Raw genomic sequence first — 27,970 nt, 5'->3', positions numbered from 1 at the left:
TGCAAGCGTGAAATGTCCCCTGTATTATAGGCATATGTGTAGAGAAAAGACATAATTAGAAGTGAAAAGAACAGAACTGTACTGAGGCGCTGAACTGCACTTTCTGTTAGAGTCATGGTACTATCTTCGCTGTGAAAATCGGACATAATTTTTCTAAATCATCATGCAACAAAACTGAAAGTAAATAAGTAAAATCATTGCCGTCTAGTAGCCTTCAAATCAATGTGGATGTTTTATTTGCTTGTAGTAGCACGTTTGCGAACGCCAACTGTTATGTCTGAGGAGGATATGACGCCGAATCCTTTAAAGAACTCCAAAGGCACCTGAAAAAAAAAAGAATCCTCCATTTAATACGCTGACGCAATTCAATCCATATCAGACAACTGTCACACGCTACTAGAAGTTTTAAACATTCTCGACTAGATCACATGCCACTGCTATAGTTAGCAACGACAAGCCATGCCGACGACCTTACTGAGAATTACGTGTGGCAAGACACCCTAACACATCTTTTAGATCAACGACAAGCTGCTTTCCCGGGCAGAAGAAAGTTCAACTGAACGTTCTCGGCAAATGGCATACAAGCATTCCATGCACAAGCAATTGGAACAACCTAACCGTTTAAAATTCTTGCCAACTACACACCTGCTGTTATCGAGCCTATCGACGAAAACTAATAAAATAATTCATTTGTTTCGATTCACTTCCTTCCCCTCCCGTTCCTTTAATAAGATCTCTCGCTCTTGATTCACTTCGGCGACTAACGTTGTACATGCTCCTACGTAGCGATTGTTTCGGCGCTTGCGTTGCTCCAGGCGCAGCCAAGGAATTGTTTCATTTGCTTCTGCAGTATAGTTAAGAACACGTAAGTAGTGTAAACCTTGAAGGAATCGTACCTTTGTCTTATCTGTGCGCACAAACTGCGCGATGCGGACGGCATGCAGGACGGCCATCTTGGCGGCGTGCAGACCCAGTCTCATTCCTACGCAATTCCTGGGACCGGCTCCAAAGGGCAAGTACGTGTAAGGCCGTATGTTTGCGGCGTTCTCACCCATGAACCTGGACAGGAGAAAATGAAACTTCGATTATAGTGTTTTACGTGTCAAAATCACTTTCTGATTATGAGGCACGCCGTAGTGGAAGACTCCGGTAATTTGGACCACCTGTAGTTCTTTAACGTGCACCTAAATCTAAGTACACGGGTGCTTTCGCATTTCGCCCTATCGAAATGCGACCGCCGTGGCCGGGATTCGATCCTGCGACCTCTAGCTCAGCAGCCCAACGCCATAGCCACTAAGCAACCACGGCGGGTGAAGAATAGAACTTCAGTTGTTGCCATACACGGAGACGTCAAGCCAAGGAGTCAGATTGTTTAAAATCACAAATCGAGTTAGCAATGCATTCGTAAATGAACACACACACACACACACACACACACACACATATATATATATATATATATATATATATATATATATATATATATATATATATATATATATATATATATATATATATATATATATATATATATATATATATATATATATATATATATGTATATATATATGTGTGTGTGTGACGTTCCGGCTGGTGGACCAGCCGGAACGTCAGTCAAGTATACTGTACTTATTCAACGTACGTCGTACTCTTTTTCTTCATTTCATTACCGGGGCCAGCATGAGAGTTCCTCAGCCATAACTACTACATATATATATATATATATATATATATATATATATATATATATATATATATATATATATATGGTGCTAGGCTGCTGAGCACGAGGTCGCGGGATCGAATCCCGGCCCCGGCGGCCGCATTTCGATGGGGGCGAAATGCGAAAACACCCGTGTACTGAGATTTAGGTGCACGTTAATGAACCCCAGGTGGTCAAAATTTCCGGAGTCCCCCCCACGACGGCGTGCCTCATACCCAGAAAGTGGTTTTGGCACGTAAAACCACACACACACACACACACACACATATATATATACATATATATATATATATATATATATATATATATATATATATATATATATATATATATATATATATATATATATATATATATATATATATATATATATATATAGTAAAAGCTCGTTAATTCGTACCGCAAGGGGAAGCCGCTTCAGTTCGAATTAACGAAAGTTCGAACTAACGAAAGTGAAGGAGAGCAACAGTACACTGCGATTTGGAAGCAGTAGGGAATGTCAGAAATTTGGCGTGTCAGAAAGTGATGGCGTGTGCCGCGGGCTCACGCCACTTTCAAGTCGAAGCTCTGGGTCCGACTGTGCCACACCACCGATGTCCACCGAAACGAACGTTAGCCGAGGCTTAACACCATCACAATGAATCGCGACGGCTGATTCCTCCTAAGCTGAAAATAGAGGTACACAACCGATGAAGACTGCCGAGACAAAGACGCTGAACATGTGAAGATGGCGAAGGGCCTGATTCGTTGGTTCTTGATTGCAAGCGCAGCTGCGACGTACTTGATTCGCTGTGTTACGATGGCGCTTGCCGTGCCATCTCCGCACAACATTAGCAGCTGTACAAGATTTGCAAAGCCTCCAAGATTCGCAACGGGCATGCAGTCTCGGAGGTTACGTAGAACGGAGAGGCGGCAGCCGCCGCTGCCTTCTGGCTGACCCCGCGTCGGTTAGATTTTTTTCCGATTTTGCCTTCTCTCGCCCTTCTCTCCGTTTAGGAGGCAATACAGCCTTGTGTGTAGGCAGTAGGCGCGTTTCTCTGGCCGTGTGCCAGGCGAGCGTAGTTCGAATTATCCGTGAGGGAACCTTCTCGCGTTCGAATTAACGGGATTTTTATACATAGACTTCTGTGGAGCTTGGCCGGACCAAATCGTGCAGTTCGAATTATCCATAAATTCGAATTATTGAAGTTCGAATTAACGAGCTTTCACTGTATATATATATATATAATGGTGCTTTTCGTGGCACTTATGCACGAACAGGGCTGAAATACTGTGGGAAAATCACTCGTAACCTCGGTTCACGCACGAAATTCAGTTATGGAACTACGGTTAGACTAGCGATGCAGATTCGGTGAGATGAGCACACGAACACAGCTTCGTGCCTCTGTGTACCTGTTCTCCTCTCGTATCATAGTCTACTTGCGTTACACTAGAACTGATCAAAAGTCATCGAATAGTAGATGTGTTCGGACGCTCCCGAGACAGTCCTTGATGAACCGCTGTTGATCAATTCAAGCTTTCATCTTGTTGAGTACTTCTGTCTCGTTTGCATTACACTAGTATTTCAGGATGTTAGGCGCAAATATATTGTTCCTTTAAAAATACCTTTTTATTTTATTCCGTTAATAGAATATAATTATGTATTCTAAGTCGGTGTCGTTTAAAAATATGTTCATAAAGATTGAAAAAGCTCGTGATCCTATATCCCTTTCCGACCCAGCGACCACTACACTGGACATAACAAAAAAAGGGATAAAAAAAGCGAACGAAGCCAAAATCGAAACCGAAACCATTTCCACGGCTTCCTGAAAAGACGACGAATATCTAGATCGAGATAGTTCCTCTTTCGGCCGCATCTTCTCAGGAGGGCAGCACCGAGTAATGGCGTCCTCCACGAGCAAACAGCCGCGCGCAACGTGCTCAAGTAATTTTTTTTTACATTTTCTCCTCACTTAATTCAAATAAATAAATTCGTACGAGCTAAATAAGCTCTATTTGCAACAATGTGGTTAAAAGTTTGCCCTAGTTATTGGTGGTTTTTTCGCAATGCGGCAATGTTTTTTTGTCCAGTGTACTGGTCACTGGGATTCAACTGGCGCGTTTTGTTGATGTCCCCGTGCAATCAGGTTGCGTTTGGATTTCATTTTTTCTGGTGGTAAAATTGCATGACGCCTAGTATCGTGGTAGGAATACATTGATGGGGATTTTTCATACAAGTAACATAATTTTGAGCACTATTTGGTTGTTTTGTTTGCAGAAAAGACGCTCACGAATGAAGAAATTCAAGAGCTTTTGTTTGGGGACCAGTCCGACCTAGACGTCGATTCGGACTCGGGCGATGAAGCGGAGAAATTCCAGCTGGAATCCCTACTGGACGAAAGCAGCGACGATTCTTCGAGTGGAGATGAAAGTGGTCAAAACGAAAAGTTTGAGAAAGTATCTCGACCACAACGTTCCCGCCAAAAAGTCGCACAGTCGTGGATGGCACAGGCATTTTCAGCACCGATTGACATAGAAAGAACCGCACCCGCGCAACACTGTCAAGAGCCCCAGACGCCTCTGACATATTTTAAAGAATATTTTGAAGACGACTTTTGGGAGTTCGCAGCAACCAGAACGAACTTGTACTGGATTCAGACGAATGGGACCACCCAAGGTATGACAGCCAAAGAAGCGAAAGCTCCTTTTGGAATGCACATTGTAATGGGCAACCTGAAGTTTCCTCAGGCCCGCATGTATTGGGCAGCAGCAACTCGAGTATCAATAATTGCGGATGCCATGCCTAGAGATCGCTTTTTCCGTCTCAGAAACGCGTTGCACGTCTGCAACAACGACACTGACTATGATGAAAGCAACCGATGCTGGAAGGTTCAGGCCCTCCTAGACCGTGTGAGGAAAGCCTGTCTGAAAATTCCCAGGTCTAATGCAGCCTGTGTAGACGAACAGATGATTCCGTTTACAGGCAGAACAGAACTGCGTCAGTATGTTCGGGGGAAGCCAAACCCGACCGGACTCAAGAACTTTGTACTTGCTGACTCTCTCGGTAGGGTATTGGACTTTGAAATCTACCAGGGTGCCACAACACCAATTCCCACCGAGCACAAAGATCTCGAAATCGGCGGGGGAATTGTCATGCGACTTGCAGACTCAATGCCTCGAGGAAATGACTGCGTCTTGTGCTTTGACAGATTTTTCACGTCCGTACCGCTAATTGAGCGCCTTCTTGAGAAGGAAATGTTCGGTCATGGCACAGTGATGACAAATATAGTCAAGACAGCTCTCAAATCCGATAAAGAGCTACTTGCTGAAGGACGCGGATCGAGTCATGAGAAGGTGAGCGCTGACGGAAAATTGGTGGTGGTGAAATGGATGGATACGCGGTCAGTTACGCTGCTGTCTTCATGTTGTGGAGCTGAGTCAGTTGACTCTACTAGGCGCTACGACAAGAAACAGAAAAAATACGTTGAAGTCAAAAGGCCTGCAAGCGTCCGATTCTACAACACTCACAAGGGAGGAGTTGACCTGAACGACTTTCTCATCAGTCTGTATCGCATAAAAATGAAAACTAAGAAATGGCCTGTAAAAGTCATTTTCCCCTTCACCGATCTCGCCTTGGTTAACAGCTGGCTGAGTTACAAAGAAGACGCCAAAGAGGCAGGCTACACGAAGAGTCAAGTGCTTCACCTGCTAGACTTCAGGATGCAGGTGGCAGAAGCTCTTATTTGGGGCTCCCAAGAAAGAAAACGGCGTGGTAGGCCATCTACAGATGCTACTGTTCAACACGAACACCACCACAGGGCTGCCGTACAAATACCAGGCCCTGACCTGCGTTTTGATCAAGAAGGCCATTGGCCAGATCCGCAAGTGATGGCAAATTCCGCTAGGTGTCGACTGCCAGAATGCAAGGCAAAGTCGCAAGTTCAGTGCACAAAATGCAAAGTCTTTCTTTGCTTGAAGGCAAGCAAAAACTGTTTTCGTGATTTCCACAGCAAGTAAGCGCCAGAGTTGACATTAAGTTTTAATGTTTCATCGAGCACAAAGAGGATAATGCAAGACCCTGTCCCTCCAAGTGCAAGTTCCTACTTTTTCTTAAGTCATTCACTACTGTGTTTGTGATTCTAAGAACCACTGTGCTCTTGAGATGACAGACGTACAGCATTGTCGCATAAATGAGCAAACCAGATTATGTGCAACAAATAAATCCCAGTGTCCACTATACTGGACATGCTTCTCCATTGAAAACCAGTGTACTTATTGTCTTCATAATTTTTTACACACTCTTTAATAGCTTCTTAACAGCAAAAAACCATCAGCAATTTTTTTTCTCGCCCGCAAAAAAATTCGGGATTCAAAGGGATATTATAGTTCAAGACCACAATCCAGATTCCAGGAGTGTCATAGTCGTCATGTGTCTCCATGGAGGCCGCCTGTCTTCGGAAACGCACAATTAAGAAAATCTTTTATGAAGACAAAACGATATTTAAGGTATTGGTCGTTATAATTGTTTATTACCGCTTAATTCATTTTAATCATTGTGAGGAGAAGAAACAAATGCTTTTCGAACTATTAAACACTAAGCGTGTCTGTGTGCGTGCAAAACTTAGCACTGACCTTTCTGGACGAAATACATAGGGGTCAGGAAAGTACTCGGGGTCGTGGTGCATGGCGTACAAAGGTACTGCGATCACGCAGCCCTTTGGAATCTTGATACCCGTGTCACCGAGCACGTAGTCCTGGGTCGTTTCTCGCTCGAGTCTGCATAGAGATGGCGCAGATTGTTTCCGCAAGAAACGAATACTCCTTCATATCTTCCGATTTCAATTGCAAGAATCTGTACATTATTACTTCGAAATATAGTTCAACAACACCTGCATTAGTCGAGTAACATTCTTTGATAAAAGACGATCCAGTACACATGCTAAAGTAAGCCTAACCTTGACGCTGGCGGGAACATCCTCAGTATCTCCGATATTACTCCATGCAGGTATTCAAGTTTTGCCACAATTTCCATCGCTGGATATTCACCCTGGCAAATGGAAAGAAGACATACCGTATTGAGCCTTGAATGATGAACACTGCGGCGGTACACGTTGTCCAATGCTGCTCCGAGGACGTACAACGAGGCGCTATACATACAATGCATAGTGAACGTGCACTCTACTTCCCAAGTCATCATTATCATAATAATAATCATCCTCATCAGCCTCTTTTATGTCTACTGCAGGACTCCCCCAAGTGATATTTCATTATTCTGCTGCGGAACATCGCGATTCATCCATGTTTTCAAGAGGAGTAACACAGATACGTTAGATAGAGCAAGAAAATTACAACTTAAGTGCGTTTAGAATTGTAATCCTTCCCCTAGCTTTCTGTGTCGAAGCACAATTACCTTTCTTCAACAATGACACCTTATTTTGCCGTCACATACGGTAAGTATTCGCCTTCTTTTCAAGATTAAGAACACCTAATAGCTTGCTTCGAGTTAACACAGTGCCTAGTTTCTATCTATACATCTCGCTTACATTTAACCACTTCTACGCCTGATTTCTGAAAATGACTAGGCTGCCTTCTTCCTATGCTACGGGAAAATTTAATGTCCAAAAGTACAGTACCGAAAATTGAATGCCATGACGAACGTCTATGCACAGCCGCCACCAAACTTAATACGAACGCAGACACATTCCTAGCGGTTTAACTTGGACAAACATTGTCCGTAAGGAGCAAACATTAAGTGTTTTGGAGAGAATATGCATTAAGCTAGAAAATTCAAGGCAACCCGTCCATAAATCGCTTGCAACCTCCCCCCCCTCATCCCTCTCCCCATATTACGACGGCTGAGTATGACGGCGGCTGTACACAAAATGAAATTGGGGAAATGGTGCTTTTTGTTACTATGTAAACAGTCCGCGAAACCGAATCATTCCTGAGAGCAGGATATCTGCTAAGGCAGTCGATAATTGCAGCTTCTTATAATTGCAGGTCCGACAAATTGAACACGAACATTTGTTCCAAGATCCAAACGTTTTGCATAAAGCTGTGACGGCGTTGGTCTGTTACACCATTCTTACATGTACAGTTTTCATCTAATATGATTTTTTTCTTTCCGCTTTGTGAATGCTGGTCAGCCTTGATCTGCATACATACTTCATCTATCCGGATCTGCATTCCCATTCCTTGCCATAGCCCGTGTAACCGCGTATTTAACCAGCGAAAAAGAGTCCTTTACTTCAGCACCATAGTGTAATATTCTAAACAAATGCATATCTGTGTAAACAAACATGGCTACATTTCTAACCTGTAGATCAACTTACGTGATTTTTAACGCAGAGGTCGACTTCCTCCCTAAGCTTCTCCTGGACGTCCGGGTTCAAGGCTAACATGTAAAGCGTTAAGGCAACCAGGGTTGATGTCGTTCCTTGGCCCGCAATTAAAAACATGAAGCATTGGGCCATGGCTTCCTCTTTGCTCAGTGCTGGGGGAAACAAGAAAGCCAAAGTGTGCAACCGCATTACTAGATGCAGATGCAAGCTTTAACTTTTATTAAGATTATTCGTTCATCTGGCACGCTCCAGAACGATAAGCCGCACTGTACTATATGCCTGAATTTCACGCCCCGTGATTGAGAATGCGTGGAGTTCGTGGATAAACGAAAGTGGTAATTTAAAGCAAAAATAGCGAGCGATAACCGAAAATCACCCTGAAAACAAGGCGACGTCATGGTTTCCATTTCTATAGGAACGGAAAACATACACAATCAGTTAGCGCCGCTTGAAACATTAGAGAGCTAGGATCCAAAAGTGCGCGCAGAGGTAGACGCAAGTTTTCTGAGCGCACTTCATTGCTAGTTTAATATCTGCTTTTCGGTGTGGGTGATAATCGCTACCTTAGTAGCGGCTCCACGAAATAGCACTGCTAGATTAACCTTAGAACTATGGCGGCATTCATGCCGGACGACGCCTCTGACTACGGTGGATGGATTTCTATGTACCTGAAGTTAAAAGAGACTGCATACTGGAGGAATGAACTTAATTTTGCCAGCCTTTCCACAAAAATGCAGACCCAACACGTATGTTCACTTGGATGGACTATTGCAAAAAAACTTTCCATATTTTCGTATCGTTAACGATGTTGCCCCAACATACGCCACGCACCGACAATCTGAAAGGAATTTCGTTGTATACAGCCTAATTGGGATTTAATGGAGCAGTTGATTCCAAGTCACAGGTTCTCTGCTGCTTTCCACGGATTTTCAGGCACTGCGGAGAACTGCGAGAAATTCTGAAGTGTCGCTCGGCATTATGCACACCACTGAGCGCTTCATGTGATTTTTCACATTTCGTCATGCTCCTCTTTCAATCAGGATGTTCAGCGTCGGTTAATTAACTAATTAATAAGAACTTAGTTTAGGTGAATAATTAGGTGATCGACTGAGTAACTGGTTAATTTAATGACTGATTGATTTATTCATTAATTACTTGATTATTTGCTCGATTGATTAATTTATTGATTTTAGTGTCACAAAGCAACACTGAGGCTTTGGGAGACGCCGGAGAGGAGGGCTCCAGGTAAATTTTGCCCAGCTGGGTTTCTTTAACGTTCACCTAAACCTAATTGCGTGTCTGTGTGTGTGTGTGAGGGGGAGGATATGGTGTTTATTAATGCAACGAGCGAACACGTCTTGAAGTTTTTTAATTGCCCCCTCCCTTTTTCTAATATTTACTAGTGTCCCTGTGCATAGTGTCTCTCCAACACGTACTCTGTGCTTACTCTCTCCCTTTCTTCTTTCTATTCCCCTTTCTCCCACCCCCAGTGTAGGGTAGCAAACCGGATACTCTTCTGGTTGACCTCCCTGCCTTTCCTGTCCTTGCTTTCTCTCTCTCTCTCTCTCTCTCCCTACTAGGCCATACGTAGACCCTAAATGTTACAGAAAGTAGTCTTTAAAAATCAGTAAAGACAACAGCAGCTACATCAATACAACCAGTAATAGTTGTGAAGGTGTATTGTACGACTTACTCTACAAAAAGCTCGTGTTTCATTCACGAAGGTGTCGTTCATTAGCAAATATTTTAATAACGCAATTTACGGTATTTCTGTATTCCTTTACGCCAGAAAGCAAAGGCCACCATGGAACGACGTTTACCTCTTAACGAATTCTCATAGCCGGTACCTTCTTCTAAACGTCCCCACATGATAGGCTTCACTTTGCAAACATATTCGGAAATGCGACGTCCGTGGGTGCAGGCGGACGAACCCAGGCACTTCAAATATGACAACGTCTTATCGAAACTCCGGCGGAAAGGAAATAAAGTTAACCGACAGCTTTTCTGTGAATAAAAAAAACGGAAAGAAAGAAAAAGAAAGAAAGAAAGGAAGAAGGAAAGAAAGAAAGAAAAAAAGAAAGAAAGAAAGAAAGAAAGAAAGAAAGAAAGAAAGAAAGAAAGAAAGAAAGAAAGAAAGAAAGAAAGAAAGAAAGAAAGAAAGAAAGAAAGAAAGAAAGAAAGAAAGAAAATGGAGTAGAGGCCTTATCGTTGCGTTGTGCGGTTGTGTAAGGTTCAGGCGAAGCGTCGTATATATTCAATCTGGTTTTGCAAAACATATTTTTCTTCATAATGAGTGCCTTAAATTATACATCATCAATTTGAGCTGACAATCCACAACAGGAAATGTTTTAACTGCTGCCAAGTGATACGACCACGTTTGGCCGAATTAACCCGGAGCAGGAGCGCAGTTTGCCCAATCCCGATTATCATCTATCTTTGGCATCAGGCAACACGTTAGTCGCATCAATGAGTCTGCCTGTTTTAATTTATCGCGGGGTGCATCTTTCGTTCTTTACTGGATAAACAGTGGTACAGAAACTCAAGTAAATGCAGCGTTAACGTACCATTTGACGGAACGTCCTCTGTGTCCGCCAGCTTCGAATCTACGTCGAATATTCTTTCCTCTGCATCAGCTACTTCCTTTGAAGTGTCTCCCGCATAGGTGCCTTGCTGGCAGTCGATCATATGCTGTAGGAAATCATCTTGCCTCTAAAGAAAGAAAATGCAACCAGGTTTCCCTTAAAAAAAAAAGCCTTTCCGTTCTATGTGTGATATACGTGCGGCGCAGGGTAACACTCATGTGTTAATACATGTGGTTAATACAAAAATACCCTAGAAAGCGAATGGGATGATGGCAATCGCTGTGGAGCTTAATTGGTAAAGCATCACACACAATGCGTAAGATGTGGATTCGGCTTCAACCTGCGGCAAGTTATCTTTTGTGCACTTTCATTTATCTTTGCATTGTTGTTTCTAGACTTCCAGTGGGTATTTCGCTATGCTTTGTCTAGCTGTGTTGTCTGTTTTTTCGCGTGATTGCGACTTTTATTGAGATTAGCATTGCGGTGTGAGACCTGAACAATGAGCGCGTCTGCTCCAGAAGTCCGAAAGTTCTTATTGCGGGTCTCTTTAGCGGTTCTCCCAACGCTCTAATTCTCCCTACGAGACAAGTCCTAAACGATTGCCAACTTATGTGCCTAGATTCAATCAGCCTTAAAAGCTTTATCTGAGATCTTTAAATATCGATAAAAATTCTGCGAAAGTTATGTGCTCGTTTCTCAACGCGGCAGGGGGAATGTAAGTTAAAGGAAAGCAGGATGCGCGCCCACGAAAAAGCGAATCTCAGAAATGAAGACTTCACTTTTTTTTTATTTTTCAGTACAATTACCACCAGCAACATAACGTTTCAAAGACTCGTGTATCAGTTTATGCGAAAAAAAATCGCCCAGTGCCACAGCATTCCCTACTGTCTTCTATCTTCGGCTTTGTACCTATACCCTAAATAATGCAAGCAGAGTTGACACTTGCAGCATGAGGATGCTGTTGAATTCAAGATTAAGCAGGACCATCTCCCTAACATGATGTACCCATGAAAATTTCCTAGCCTTATCGATGCACTACTACTCAACACACAATAGGCTATGGCACAGATGTGATCTCCTTGCTGGCTTCCTTGAATCCTCAAGGGGTAAGGGAAGGAAGCGCAAGTTCAATGCGTGGTGAGCGGTGACAGACGAATTACAGGTACAAAAAAGACAATATATGTTTAGCACTGACTTAGCTGCACTAGTCTGCACCGTGAAGACACTGTAAGGAGAGATGAGAACCTCTTTTATGGTTGAGAAAACTCCTTCCAATCATATATTTATTTGAATATGAGCGCTCCACTTCTGCTCATTCATAATTTCTGTGCTGGAGTTCAAGATTTGCAAGAAGCAAGTCTTCCCGTGTAGTCAGGTGACATAAAAAAATTTAACATATTATATTTTTGCTTCATTTCACTACAGTGAAACTCTCTTGAACGGATCTCCATTTGAAAGAGCGTAGGTTAGGGCGTGTTGGTATTCCATAACTGAAGTTTTTTAGCGCACGAAAAGGAACGAAAGACAGTCTTTCGTTCCTTTTCGTGCGCTAAGAAACCTCAGTTATAGATCTCCATTACTTCATGTGAGGTTTCCAATAACTAGGGTGGACAGAAAGTCTCAACCAATTTTTGGAACGCAGATATGAATGCATTTTTGTATGCTTTCTCAGATTTAACTTGCTAATCCCACTGAAGGTGTAATGTATCATCGCAATCTCCGCACCGGTTAATCACGCCAGTAATCTTCCACGTACGTGTGGTGGTCAACTAGTGCAGGTACTTACGATCTTTGTATCAATGCGGCCTTTAATCACACGCTGGCACAGGCTCCGAAAGTATTCAAGGGTGTCTGGGTTGAAAAACTTCAACCTGAAGAATTTTGCTACTCCTGGCAGAAGAACTGTGAAAAACGAGTGAATTGTGAAGAGGTGCTCTTATGCGGACATGCGCGCTATGTACACAAAGATATGCATGCCACAGCACATAAAGAATTGTCAATGCATGGGAGGACAGAGTAAAGTTGAGCGACACATTGCCTCGCTTGAAAACTGCAAAGCTTCTAAAATTGCAGGAGAACTATTCTTTCGACTAAGTGGTGAAACATAGTTATTAGAAGAGAGGGCACGAATCAATAGATGCAAACATGAAGTAGACAGATCTGTGTGCGTGTGGTAATTTGCACCCCTTTTCTATTAAGTTCTAAGTTTGCTTGCCACGTGATGCCAACGCATCATGGAGAAGTTCATACAAGGTCTACGTAGCTTTGTCATGCTGCCCAGTACTGGCCGAAAAGTTTCGCAACGCATAGAAATCGTCGTAAAATTATGAAAAGTGCAGGAACGTTATTTGGAAGGTGTACACTGCAGACGCTACTAAACATGGGCGAACGGGTCTTGTTCATGAAGAGGACAGAAAAGTAGGGTTGATAATCATTTTGCGCGACTATTGCAAGATACGGACAGGGCTCAAGAAAACTAGCGTTTGTAACACTGCCAATTGTAAACGCCAACAATGGCGTTTACAATGGTGGGTGTCATTCACCGACAATGTTAGTCCTAATTAAAGGAAAATAATACGCGGGCTGAAGCACAAATCGACGTGTTCAACACCTACACTGCCAATATACTCACAGTGCACGATGAGCGACACTGAGAAGTCCTTGCCGAACACATTCTTGGCATAAGTGACGAAATCATTGGTCTGGTCAGAGTGGGAATCCAAGCGGGTTCCAAAAGCGTAGCGTGCAATCAAGTCCAAGGTGAAGTTACCGAAGAAACTGCAGTTCCGATAACGCATGAATTAGTGCTACCAGCGACAGAGACATTCCAGAGAAGATATCAACAATGTGGTTATTAGCACTGCAGTGTAAGATTACGCACGTGACTAAATCTTATTCCAGACAAACCATTTTCGATTTGCACTCAACCTGCCTAAAAGAGGCGCAGAAGCAAACAGTGACATTTCCTGCGTCAGCTGTCTTTTAATTATGGGGTTTTACGTGCCAAAACCACTTTCTGATCATGAAGCACGCCGTAGTGAGGGACTCCAGAAATTTGGTTCACCTGGGGTTTTTTAACGTACACCTAAATCGAAGTACACGGGTGTTTTCGCATTTCGCCCCCATCGAAATGCGGCCGCCGTTGCCGGGATTCGATCCCGCCACCTCGTGATTAGCAGCCCAACACCATAGCCACTAAGCAACCACGGCGAGTATTGCGTCAGCCGTCTGTTATACCAATTAAAGTCATTCATAGTGGAACTGCGCACAACCATTACAACAATCGGTAAACAGCTCATTTTTAGAGCGCAGCTCTCAAGCACCCGTTCTTGCAGCGCGCATGCGCGTTGTCCCTCGTAACCGAGCAAACGAGCGCAGCAAATTATGAAAGCGAACGCCGAGCGCAGCAGGATATGAAAGACGGTAATAGCGAATAGAAAGCGAGAATTACAGCGAAGGAGGAGGATGCCGCGTAACCATAAGGCGGAAAGCAGAGGAGGAGGGTGTTGCGAAAGTGTGAGAAGAAAAACTTAGTGCCGCGCAAGACAGGCTTTTGCGGCGACGATGGCTACAAGATGGCGCCAGAGTAGCGCGCGTCGTCTGTATGGAAACAAAGCGCTGCGTGAGCGGAGGTCTGTCTGCAGCGGCTGCAGTGATCGCGCCCACGCGTCACCCAGGCGCTGCCTCTCATGACCACCCGACTAGCGAAGCAGATGCGCCACACTTCGCTCCGTTTGCAATGTGCCGCACGAGACAGATTGTCCGCGCCAGCAACTATATCGCGAAATGAAAACCCGTTTAGAGTTGCGCTCAAATTTCGCATTAGGGAGTATCGTAATCGTCTGTGAACTATTTTTTACCATCTCTGGCCATGCCGCCAGATTTTCCGCGTCATGAGCCACGTAACGATCTCGCAGTAATAAGTTTATTATTCGAACAATATCATCATATTTGGATTCCATCAAAGTGATGCGCGGCGCTGTAGTATTGTCCTTTGCTCTTTCAATGAGCACGATAATCCTAGACTAAACTACATGCATTTGGAACGTTCTCATTTCTTTTATTACTTTCATTATCATCATGCACAACATGCGATCATACTGTGTCGCAATTTACATATTTAGAATAATGTAAACAAGCCATTTGATGTCGAACAGGCCCTGCGAAATATTTCATTTCACTTTTTTTTAGAAATCGCATATACTCGCCATTCTATTCGATATTGCACAGTCGTTTTTAGATGCAAAAGTTCTAATATTCCAATACTCCTTTAAATTTTTTTTGTTTTGACCATACGCCGCAAAGATGAAAATAAAAGGAAAAGTGGGATAGAGGGAGGACGCGTCGAGTCATCGTACCATGTGCCGCATTCTCTTGCGACGACACTGCCTAAGATGACTCTTTAAATGTATGGCTGCTGTAGCTGTACGACAGTAAACTTCATTGATATTTGGGTAAGAAACATTTTTTTTCTTTCTCAAATGTGCCAGACAAATCATTTCACCCACCTCTTGACAAAGCGTACGCATGCGCCATGCGGACAGGTCAATAGCACTCTGCAGCAATTCGCCACGGGGCAGCATAAAGTTTACTATGCTGAACCTATTCGCGAACCATTACAAATTTTAACGCTATAGCGTTAAGGGCCCCATATCGCAGAAAATCTGGCGTCGGACGTCGTTACGGAAATATTTTCGAGCCACCCATACGCAGGCCCTCCATGTGGCGCAAGGAATCTTGTGAACTAATTAATTTTTCAAGCTAAAATACGTAGAAAAATCGTAAAGTACGACTTGCACACAACCTGCAGACATGACAGCATTGGATTGTAATTTGACTATACGAGAAAACATGATTATGTTACACGAAAACTCAAAAGAACCCCTTTTCCAGCGTTTTTACCATTCATAGGCCGGCCACGGCGTCCGCCATTTGCGCGCGCCGGCGCGCCACTATCTTGAAGGCCGCGGAACGGCGCGCCCGGTTCCTTACAATACCTCCAGCTGGCGCTCGCCTCCACCAATCATACCGCATTGCGGCCGACGCAATAGGTCGCGTTTCTACCAGAAAGCCCACCTTCGCGCATAGCGTTCGCGGCCAGCGTTTCCCGGTAAATACTACGGTTACGTTGCAGTTCTTGTGGACCATAAACCTGCACAAGCGATTCCAGCAATGCCAAATGTTAACTTACCTTGTGCTGTGAACACTAGTGATTATGCACATGCGCTATATTTCTTTCCTTCGTATCTTTTACCTCTCCCTCTCCGACCCACCTAGTGTAGGTTAGCAAACCATATTTTATATTTGGTTAATCTCCTTACCTTTCCTTTAATCTCTCTTTATAAAAACAAGATTGCGTTAAAATCTACTTTTCGGAAATAAAAACTGCAGGAAGATAAAACGTACATGTAAGTACCTTTTCTTGTTACGGTGCGTAATTCCCTAAATAAATGAGTCAGTCACTGGCATATCTTTAGATGTAGTACATATGCCTATTTAAGAAGTTTCGTTATACATGTGTATGTGCTGTCGTGCGCCGCTGGAAACGTGCGATTCATCGTCTACTCCCTCGCTCCCCCTCACGACCCTCCCCCTCATGACAGCACATTTCTCCTTCCACAACTTCACAATCCCCTCAACGTATGCTCACAATTCCTTTAGCCCACCCTCACCACCTCCTCGCACTCCTTCGGAGAGACGGTCCATTGAATGAAGGAGTGGATCGTCGCAAAGAAGACAACTCTTCAAAACACATCTGCTGTGTACGCTCTATCTCTATCTTCGACCCGCTCTAGCACCAACGAGCCCAGCCTAAACGCCTGCAGCTGAGTATACGAGCGAAACCACTGTCGCACACCAAACTGATTTTGAGTCGTGCAGCGCCTATCGAAGTGAAAGGAAAGGCAAGGTTATCGTGGCTTTGATGAAACTTCAGTCTACAGCAAATTATAACAGTATCGCCATTCTGTGTCACCAATAAAAACATGTGATACTCCAACCGTCTACTTAGTACATACCTAAGCACAGCCACTAATGTTCAGTTTGTGATGCTGATTTACGAGTAGAGAAGGAAAATTACGGATGATAGCGCTGACAGTATTTCAGTACAATTCCAACTACGATAATGCCTACTTGGATCTATTGCTTACGTACTGTCCCAGTTCAAGATCTCGCTCTTCCTCAGCTGCCTTCTGAAGATGAGACATCGTAGACTTGGTGCAGGCTTCGATTTGGTGCTCCATCTGGAGGACAGTGCCAGCGCGGCAGCAAACAAATTTATAAGCATCGTACTTCTCATAGCTTGACAAACTACTTTCGGAAACGCTGTCGGTTGCTCAATAATGATTATGGGCCCTAAATAAAGGCGATAATATTACGCAAATCGGCAAGATGGCTGCTAAACGCTTCAGTGAACAGGACCATTAAGCTGCCGATCTATCGATTGGTATTGTAGCTGTCATCGCAGTGACCAAATATAATGACATGGCCTAGTAGATGAGCACCTCCGTGTCAGAATATTTGGACACGACAGATAAAGTGTGGCTATATAATTTTAAGTAGAGTGCTCTCCGCCTCAGGCAGCGTCCATGATACTTCGAACCCTGTTATGTAGTCCAAGGACACACCATATTTTCTAAAGTTGCAACTTTCGAGTAACAGCAGGTATTGACGGTTTTGAAAGATGTTGCTTGATAAGAAGACTTCAGAACTTTAAAAAATGCGTCCGTCCTTCATTTTTCCACTAAACGCGGAAGTAGAAGTATTTAGGGCGCTATTTTCGGACGATTCCTTTCGGGGTTGCTTTCACTTTTGCAGGACTAGAGCTGGAAGTGTCGGCGTCTGATAGGGGCGACGTCTGATAGGGGCGACGGCGTTCCTGCAACTCTAATAAAATAGCATGCTTGGCACTGTGGCAAGAGTGTTGTCGGTCGTGGACTCCGACGCGTCTGTCGCCCATTGTGCGAAATATCGCGAAATGGAAGTATCCACGAAAGTGATCGTCCCAAGAATACGGATCCTGTGCTTACCTTGCGAAGTTTTCCAGCGGTAAACGCTGGCGAATAGTACTTTCGTATCGTCTTCCATCGAGGGTAAGAAATCACACTAAGCATGTAGTCAAATAACGGCTCGAAGAAATTCACGCTCTGCAAAGGAATCGTCGGAGCAAGCGTTGTGAATGTGTCCAGTACTTTTGTCAGTGTCTAATACGCACCGAGACTCTTGCGATGCCGCACCAACTACCTCAACGTAAAATTTCGGCTAGACAAGCATCTTGGAAATGCATATTGAAACTTTATTTTTGAATCTTGTTTTTTTAATTTCCAGTAATATACAACACAGCAGCAGTCAGCTGTAGCACATGTGGAAATTTTAATAAAGTATATATGCCAATCGATACAATGAGGTATTATTGGTATTAGGTATTAGCCTAGGGGTAAACTCTTGCTCCTGCAGTCATGTGCATTTATACCCAAGCGTAAGCAACCTGCACGAGGCATAAAAAATGGCTGTGGCTTAGGTAAGGTTAAGCCCAGGATGCGAAGCATACTAGCCTTTATTTTAGTTGTTGAACCACTGTTTAGCCTGGTGAACTGCTGTTGCTTGGCTATATTTGGTTCGGCTAGATGAAGAAACAACTCATGCGTTACTCTGCTTCGCCTTCAAGAGTGGAACGCGACAGCGTTCCCGTCGACCCGCCAAGGGGTGTAAGACAATGGGCTACAGGGCAGCGACTACGCGCCCCGCATTGGACGCGGTGAGCGTCGAGCAAAGCAGCGTTCGGCGCGTCAACGAAATGTGCGCCTGAGCAAGAGACGCACGCCTTAGAAACAGCTCGTTTCTAAGGCAACACCGCATTCACTAGAGGCGCTTTTGTACCGCTTTGAAGCACCGTACTCGTGGCTCAGTGGTAGCGTCTCCGTCCCACACTCCGGAGACCCTGGTTCGATTCCCACCCAGCCCGTCTTGCAAGAGTTGAGCCAAAGCCACTTCTCCTCTGTCGTGAAGTCACGGTGTCACGTGGTTTCATGGCGACACCGCCGCGCCTGAGGAGCTGGGTTGAGCTCTCGTAATATGCTTCGCATAAAAATATAAACTACACCTATCGTGGCGCAAAGCTGTAACAGCTGTCTTTAAATGGGTTGGATTCCTACAAAACCTGCCTGCATCCATACCACGCGCGGTATTTGCACAGTCACATTCCAAAACATTAACGCAATTTCGGCTTGATGCGTCGGGAAACAGGGTCGCCAAATATATACAAGATATTTTTTATGTATGCTTTCAAGTAGGCCTTGAAGTAGAACTCCATTAAAACGAAATTTTCAGACATTTCGTGAGCATTTAAATCAGGTATTGCTTCCATATATTCCCCAGAATAGGTAGTGGGGAGGGGGGACGTATCAATATATATTTTTTCACTCGAAGTATTTTGCATAAAATTGTCGACAAGACCCACGCAGTATTTTGGCCTGCGAAAACGTCGCTCATAAACAAATGCCGAACACTATGATGATGCCAGTCACCGCTACGCCATGATCATGGCACTTGTTCAGCTTTTTCAAGGTGCAGCATGGATTTATCGTGAATCATAAAATTGATGCGCGCAATATTTTTTACACACTTTTCTATTCACATACCATGTTACATTGCAACGCTTCACTTTATAAAATATCATCGTGCATGTGGTCTCCCTCAAATAAGCGGATGAGACCCGTAAGAGATTCACTGTGACCATGACAATGTAACCAAGAAAGCGGATTAGCTGTACTTACACGCCTGTTTGGAAGGACAAGGAAGTCCTTTAACAGAATTTGCTTGAGGAGTTCAGGCTCTGCCACAAAGAGCGACGGCTTTCCGCTTTCAAACATGCTGCGCCAGCCGCAGAAAGAAAGGCAGATTATGTAACGAACAAAAATATATCGGCATCACCGTAAAGGCTCCTTGTGGCTCACTTATTGAAGAAACTGCCCCGTGTCTCATAACAACGAATACAATTAGTTCAATAAATGCACAACCATCGCCAACACTCCAAAAACCTAAAAGGACCAATTGTACTCCTACGCACTAGCATGATAGCTATTAGGCTTTGGGACAAGAAACACGCCAGCATTGGCATGTCTTACTACAGCACCAACAACGAATTCTGAGAGAGTACTGACGGTTGTATTAAAGCTATTCAGTATGAGCGACTGAATTGTGCTTTTACACGTGCACAAATTTCGCTAATGATGCACATGTAGGCTAAATTTCTTAGCTTCCCAGGTTCTCGTATGGGCTTGCAAAAGAATGCACCCTGGGAATGTTTATGATCCTAACGGTGTACGGTGTGCGTACACGCGTGAGCACCTAAAGCACCAGTGCTGTCCTCAACGCAAAAACTTCTATACACTTTTCGATTAGGTAAACACGACAATACTGCACGTGATTTTCACCACAAGTTTAGACAAGTGCAGTGCAGAAGGCTTTAGTGTCTCCAATAGTTCACACACCTTTTCAAAAGCCACGATGACTTTCATGGTTAAGCCAACCACGTTAAGGGTAACTGAAAAATACTGTACGAAGAAAGATTTAGTGCTTTTCTCTTCATGTAGGACTTGAAAGGGCCACGTATATATGCAAGTTGCTACGCTCACGATACCTTCGAAGCACAAGTTGCCCATTCAAGACTCTGATTATCCTTAGCTATTCATCTGAATGCACCGATTTCTCTTTTCTTTAAAAAAAGGTGCACTACACGGCTTTCGCGAATAGAAACGAAGCCATTACGCCCTGTGATGTCTTTGGTAGGCATCCAGTTTGATACGAACTCATTGAAAGCTCCAGAAAGTGAAGCGAACTCTCGGCTTCATCCTTCCAAACTTTCAAGCCAGATGAGTTACATGGCTACGACACCAAGCAAGGAAATTGCAATGATTTTGGTGGCTTCGTTTCTTGAAGCAAACACACTATGTCCCACTTCAGTAAGAGGCGTTTGGTAACAATGGTAGCATTGAAATGGGTCGGGAAGAGAAGGGAGGTTTCCTTTTAATCATTTCATAACATTATAAAATATTGTGACAGGTTGCTTCCAGGTAACTCACCCGTAAACTCTTCCATACTTCTTGTAGCGCTCTAGGTCCAGCTCGTGAAAAGGCTGTGCAAGGAAAAACGTCTGCTAAACGAATACTCGCCAACGACGTTTTCATTTGCAGTTACACCATGAAAGGATAAAAATACAGGTATACGCACGTTATACCTGCGATTACACACACCAGAAAGCTGAAGCAGTCATCGAGCTGAGTGATAGACAACCACGGCTTTGTTTGTTTTTGACATGCAGTATCTCCGAATAATGTTAACAATAAGGGAACAACACTCTCCTAGCTAAATGTCTGACAAAAACAAAATTTGTAGGAACTTGCATAGAGGCAGTTCGAGGAACCATTCCAGTTCAGAAAGCTGTCAAGGAACCATTCCCTTTAATGGCTCATTGCTAATTGTCCGTGAAATCGGCGCATTGTGTGTCCACCAAGATGTTCGTTTTATTAGTGTGATTTTTTTATTAGCGAAAATACTGGTCCAACAGACACGAGTTCTTGCACGGTTTTCATATAAACCCCATGTCCGCTAATTATCAACTCGGGAGAGAACACCCGACTATCACCTCTACAATCCTGAAACGTACGAAACGTGAAAGCGAAATATACACATATCTTTTGATATCACTCAGCACAGTTCAGATTTTCAGGCCACGACTACATACGCAATCTGCACTGAGAAACTCTCGGTAGCAAGACAGATTTTGCGAGAAAACGCTACGACTGATATGAGATAGAATTCTAACAGAAACTTCCAGATTTTATGAAGTAATAGGAGATAAAATGCTGAATAATGCAAGCTTTATGTTTTCCTAGAATAATATAATATAGAACGCTGATTGCTGAGAACTTAATGGTTTGCCAGAGTAAAACCAGGAGAATGCTGAACAACAGGAACCGTGTTTTCCCAGTGCTACAAAATTAACCGAGGTAATGATTCAAAGAGATGCAAATCTTTCATTTACCTTTCTTGTGATCCTGAGCATTGGACCGAAAATCAGGGCGTAGCTTTCATGCGGAACATTCTGTTTTTTCCAGTGGTTTTTATATCGGGATACACGACTGCAAGGAAAACAAAGTATTTGCTTCAGAGTATACGGCTAAACAGTCAGATGACAGTGGCACAAGTTCCGTTGTCCCTGCCCAAGTCTTCGGCATTCCGTCATTACAATGACTCTAATATGCATGTCATGGGATTAAAAGCGATAGCTTCCGCTTACAATGTTACTGAAAACAGTCGAAGGGAGTAGTTCTGGCGAATTAATAGATTGGCTGCTGTAAAATTTCCTGAACAGCTGGCTACCGGTGTGCTAGCCTTCTGCAATGCCCCGATTCCTTCCTTCATTCCTTAATTATTTAATTCATTCGTTCATTCGTCCAAAAATCAAACTTCTCAACGCAGGCACTTTCAACAATTCTATTCTAAGCATAGCCGGCACCCAGTATAAGCATTCGAACATTCAAGCAGAAATGTTGAGCCGTTTACTTCCAGAAATTATTTGAAAATTAAACGCTATTTCAGAGTTTTAATTCGAAGCTTTAAATATTTTGATGATCTCTTGAAAATGTTCTGCTGATTCCACCAATAAACCTACAACTTCGAAGTTTCTCCAGTGTGATTTTCCCAAAGCAACATATTTCTACGAAGCTTTACCGATACGCCTAGAAGTTAGCAAACGGACATATAGTTAGCGTAGACATATAGTAATTTATAGCCTGCTAGACTTGAAATGCGTGAGAACGATGCCAGTGTATCACAAATATTTGATCGCGCCTGCCGCTTAGATGTTTCGTGGTTGCTTTATGTTGGCCGTGAACGAGCATACGCTCTTATGTTTTATGTTTTACTCCTTACGCCAAGCTATCAGACATTGAGCTGATTTACCATTTAATGCTGGTAATACAGCGACACCGTTTTTTTTTCTTCAAATAAAACCGATATAAGCAAAATAGTTCACAACACATACACACACCGCGGCTGATAAAGTGCATCACATTTTTGCTCCCCCAAGACATATTTCCGCCTGCTGTAGTTACCTATGCACCGGAAGGCTTCCCTGATGACCTTATATGAACAGACATGGCGTAAATTTCACAAAGTACGATCTAAAGCTTTCCGAAATCGTTCCGCAGCACGCGACGGCAATACTTTCAAGCAGAGCCGCGCCGGATCGTCCAAGCCAGAGAGGAGGAAAGGCTCGCCGCGCGCCCTATGCTCCTCGCCCGATGAAAATGTCTATATATGGTGATAAATATGTTGATAATAAATATATTGATTGAAAATAAAAGACACATACCTTAATGAATTTAGTTTTTTCACGATTTTTGTTGATTTAATAAATTCCACAATGAATGCTTTTTTTTAACGTTCTCTTGTCTGCCCCTTCGGATATAATATTTGGTCACCAAGGTGACTATCGCTGTTTGATCGCTATGATATACGTCCAGTGGCTCTGTGGCGGCACTGGAAAGGTTCTTGCCCAATGTGTGGTCTATACACTACCGATGACGCGCCGTGGGCACACTGATGTTTGTGTAGCATTGAATGCCGAACCTTTCCAAGAGAAACGCCACGAACCACTTTCAGTCCGGCCGAGACATTTCTACGATGAAATCACCCACAATTACGTTGGGAATGGAGCCGGTTGGGGTGGTGCAAGCAAAGGTGCAAACGTATGGCGTTTGCGGCCGTGTCTTCGTCCGTACTATACGTGCCGTCCACCGTCGCTGCGCACATCCCCGCTTCTGTTCACGACGGTATTGTTCGTAAGCGCACTGTTCTTCCGCAGTCCTCACCACACGCGACCTACCCACTGCACGGGTGGAAGGAAACAGATAAGATTACGTGGTTTGCCTATAGAGCCCGTGACGTCAAACCGCAATCCACAGTGAACAGTGTCTATTACGGTTTTACTTCTTTTATTGCGATACTTATTGTATCGCAATACGTTTTGACAATTGTCACGATTGAACGCAGCAGGAGCATACCCGGCGATACGCTTTCGCTTTATGCTTCAGCTCTTTTAGCTCTGGGGTGGCGGCCACAAACCACCAGAACCTAGCGTATAACAGTTCTGCTGTAAAACAGAAGCAACGTCATTGGTGTTCTAAAAGGCGTAAAATTTGTTCTGACGGCCTGCCATTAGAGCTGTATCTTCAGATGCCCCGCCATTCGACTCGATGGGCGTTTCGAACTTTCTGCGCGGAAAGTGACGCAGCAAAACGTCAGCCTCACGGGTGTTGTTATTGCCCCCCTGCACAGGACGCTTTCGAAGCCTATGAACAGTCGGATGCCAAGCCAATCGGCCAGCGCAGTCGCACGAAAACGGCTAAAGTAAACAAAGAATTATCTGGCGGTCGTAACTCGCTAGTGTTGACTGTAGACGTTAAGAAACGATGAAGCCGCCCGCACCGCCAGAATTCAGACTATCGTTGACAAGCAAAAGAACACAACGTGTGAGGGGAGCGCATAGTAAGGAGCGCACCTTTCTGCACACTTCAAGAGCTGCATTGCAATGCGAATGATAGCGGCGCCAACGCCTCCTTCTATAGTGGGCTGTGAGAAATAGGTAGTTATTGTTAATGATAGAGGGAAATAGAGGTGTCTTGTTTTTTTCACTCGCGACGCGTATATAAAATTGATTAGGAATTTTATTTTCGTGGTATGAATCAAACTGTGTCGCGCTTAAATTAAAGAACGATTTTTCTTTCTCAATGTTTGTTCCCTGCTCATTGTCTTTTAGTCATTCCTATTGTTTGTTTTTCCCAGGCACATATCCCGGCTTCCTATTTGTAGAGATATCGAATTGTATTGATTTCCATGTTTTTTTTTTCTTTCAGATTAAATAAGCAACGGTGCTATATATAAGCATCCCTGTGTCTAACCTATGCACTGCACCTCTACTTGTAAACCTGTTTACATAAAACCGTGCATTAGGCTAGACCGATAACTAGCCATATCGGCTTACAATCCAAACTTTTCTGTAAACACTATAACCTGTGTTCATTGACAAAAAAACTTCAATTTGATAGTCGCGCTTCAATCGCTGCTCCCATAACCATCGTTGTTGTCAGTTACAAGTGGTTCTGAATCCCTTTTCGGCCGAAGCTTCCCGACCTATTTGGATCGACCTTGTGCCCAACCATCCCGCTAAATTTAATTGCATTAACCCAAATCACTCTTAATACACCTATATCAACATTTGGATCGGACATTCGCAGTAGACGCTTGGAGCGGACATTCTTCACGCGCATGTACTACAGCAATAGCTTCTCTTATAGCTGAAGGATATTGCAAAGTAACAGTTCCAAGAAAACGCAATGGAAACACTCATTACAATCACTAAAAAAATTATGGAATTTTACGTGCCATATCCACGATCTGATTATGAAACACTCCGTAGTGGGGGACTCCGAAAATATGGACCACCTGGGGTTCTTTAACGTACATGCAAATCAAAGTAACCGGGTGTTTTCGCATTTCGCCCTCATCGAAATGCGGCCGCCATGGCCGGGGTTCGATCCCGCGACCTCGTGCTTAGCAACCCAACATCATTACACTCACTGTTTCACGGCTAAAGGAAGAGCTACTAGTAATTATTTACGGTTTCTCCATAAACTTTCCTTACGAATTACATTACGGTGACAATCAGTTCTTGTATTTCTTTTTTCTTTTCATTTTCAATCGTTTTGCTCTCGGTCATTGACTAGGATGAAGCCCCGCGCCTACTCATATATGTATCGATCAGTGATACATACTGTAACGAATAACTAGAAAAGAATAAAATAGAATGCTGGCGCTGGGCCACCCGCCTGGAAGTCGATATTCTGCCGCCACCGCTGGTTTCGGCTAGACAGGAAGCGGTGGAGGGTGTGGGTGAGGGCGCTGCTGTAGCGGCGGGAATCCCGTGCCGCTTACTTCGATTATGCGCCACGGTCATCCACTGTGCGAGTGCGCTGCATGAGGACAGGCAGCGCCACAAGTGGCCCCAAGGTCACGAGGCGTGCACGTTGGCACGTGTCAACGGCGACCACGCGGTGACGAAATACCGCGGTACCGCAAAGTATCGCCTCCATTCCTTTCAGTATAATTTACACGCGAACCCGGAGCAGGTGGGAATCCGGAACGATGCGTTCACTGTGCAACTCAACAAGTCGCTGCATTATTAGAGCGCAGGGTCTGATCGCCGACTCGTGCGGTCGGAGATAGGACTTGGAATGGAGAATGACGGCGTGGTCGTAATCGCGCCGTTTACTCCGTGCCACTTTCGACTGCAACAGCTCTCGGAATGGGCAATACCTCTCTGCCATTTCGGTCTGGCGCTTTCCTACATGATCTCACATTTTATAGTTAGAATAGCACGCGAGGGGAGAAGGAGGAGGGGGAGGGTAGAGCTGTGCTTTCGCACGTCGCTTAATGCCAGGTACCCTTGTTTTAAAATTTAGGGGAAGGGGAGTCTTGCCAGGTATGCCCACCTCCCTACCCCTGCCTTCGCCCCTGCACCACATTATGTGAACCTAAGTGTACTCTATAGCCACTTATTCGGAATTAATGTTACTAAAGTAACACGGCCAGTAGCTTGTTACCTTGGTCGCATTTCATTTTACTCTAGTGTTTAGAGACGCCCCTACGCAGATTAGTAGCGAACGGCAGAGTTACTATATAGTATGTGCTCCACGTACGGTAACTTCACCTCATGGTTCATCAAGACTACACCGCGGTAACATATTAGCGCATTTCATTACAATGTAGACAAAAGATAGATGTTTACTCACAAGTAGACAAGAACTGCCAGCGTCAATATCAATACGATCCAGTCCGGTATTCCGAAAAGCACAGCCATCTCAGTTCAGGGCCGTAGCAGAACCTTTTCCTCGTAAGAAAATCCGGTCCTCGCCAATGTGCGAGCCGAAGTGCTACTGAAAAACTTGGCGCGCCAGCGTCACATTCGGAGCGTCGCGCCCACATACGCCAATGTGCGCACTGACTGATGCGCCGCTCCTATCTTTTGCTCTTTCCTTTTTCCTTTATTTTTTGTCTTTCCAACTCTAGTCTTTCTTTGTGTGTGTGTGTGTGTTACAGCGCAACAGCGCAACGACGAGACGAAAGCACGCTAATGAAAGACGTTGCCGTGACGTGCTGCCATCTGTTGCGAGTCGAATGATACGAGCATTCATCATGGCCTCCACTTCCTTTCCTCTCGTTTCACGTGCTCGTATTGAGTGGCGCCTTCTACTGCCCACATCAAAAAGTATCCTCTGGCGCGGGAGTTTAAAAAACCGAACTTACTATATGCGCGCTTGTTAAATATACGTATGCTTAATAGGCATAAGCACTTTAAAAATAGCGTGTGCAATGAAGATCTCGGCCTAATATCGGCCTTTGGTAGCGAAACATTGCTTTACGTCGGCTGGTTTTCGAAGAGTCCAAAGGAAGCGGCTTCATGAAAGAGAGCACGAAGACAATGCATACATGCAAGATGACGCAATAAACGATACTAGCAGAGATCACCTATCTTTGTTGTCTAATTCAGTTTGCCTGATACTTTCTTTAATCATACGTAATTCTCCAACGACATACTCAAATGGGATACTGTATTCGTATCACACCTTATGCTGCAGTAAATGCTTGGAGTCGTTGGCAAGTAACCCTGCCGAAATCCCGAGCTCTTTCGCCAGTTGATTTCGCTGCCACTAACATCACAGACATCTTCGACGACTTTAACATCGTTAATGCTGCGTTCATGAACAGCACAAAATAGTGCTATGTCGTCTGCATAAGCAAGAATAGGTACTTACGCTGCACAGAGACGTAATCCTCGCATGGCAGTGCTATTAATAACGCTCAAACAAAACAAAAAATTCAATGTACATGCAAACAAAAAATAATAGGGAAAGGCAATGGCGACAAAGAGCAGCATTGACGTACCGAGCGTTGCGCTCTGATGCGCACTCCAACCACCTCGCTTACAGAGGCATACAGAGGTTGCCGCGCCAACCACCTCGCTTACAGAGGCATACAGAGGTTGCCGCGTCGCGCAACCTCTGTATGCCATGGCGACGCCCTTCGTTAAAACGTATCCAACGCCCACGTGTTCTACATTTGCCAACACTATATCACAAGGTAGTCTATCAAACTCTTTTTTCGATACCAGGCTGTAGCATTGCGACGCTGTCTGAATCAGCATAGCAGAACCCCAGTACGGACCAGGCTTTATGCATATTTGTAACTATTGATCGACCTTGTATACCACAAGTTTGGTGGTC

At 44.1% G+C, this 27,970-nt stretch overlaps 2 protein-coding genes across 2 annotated transcripts; one reads left to right on the top strand and one right to left on the bottom strand.

Annotated features, from left to right (window-relative positions):
* LOC139059681 (cytochrome P450 3A8-like) lies at positions 1-26,694 on the bottom strand. The gene is made up of 14 exons (XM_070538115.1): positions 26,480-26,694; positions 21,670-21,766; positions 20,708-20,760; positions 19,400-19,496; positions 17,654-17,770; positions 16,779-16,867; positions 13,258-13,403; positions 12,412-12,527; positions 10,608-10,752; positions 8,035-8,195; positions 6,658-6,749; positions 6,335-6,478; positions 897-1,059; positions 1-323 (listed from the first exon to the last, which is right to left on the bottom strand). Exons 1-14 carry the CDS (start codon positions 26,545-26,547, stop codon positions 234-236), a joined length of 1,578 nt encoding a protein of 525 aa, XP_070394216.1. The 5' UTR covers positions 26,548-26,694; the 3' UTR covers positions 1-233.
* Positions 4,462-5,840, top strand: LOC139059682 (piggyBac transposable element-derived protein 3-like). The gene has a single exon (XM_070538116.1). It carries the CDS (start codon positions 4,502-4,504, stop codon positions 5,717-5,719), a length of 1,218 nt encoding a protein of 405 aa, XP_070394217.1. The 5' UTR covers positions 4,462-4,501; the 3' UTR covers positions 5,720-5,840.
* Positions 26,695-27,970: the final 1,276 nt, after the last annotated feature.

This window comes from Dermacentor albipictus, chromosome 4 (genome assembly GCF_038994185.2).
Source record: "Dermacentor albipictus isolate Rhodes 1998 colony chromosome 4, USDA_Dalb.pri_finalv2, whole genome shotgun sequence".
NCBI classification, from domain to species: Eukaryota; Metazoa; Arthropoda; class Arachnida; order Ixodida; family Ixodidae; genus Dermacentor; species Dermacentor albipictus.
The sequence above is the reverse complement of the archived record's forward strand: the minus strand, read 5'-3'. Positions and strand labels throughout refer to the sequence as shown.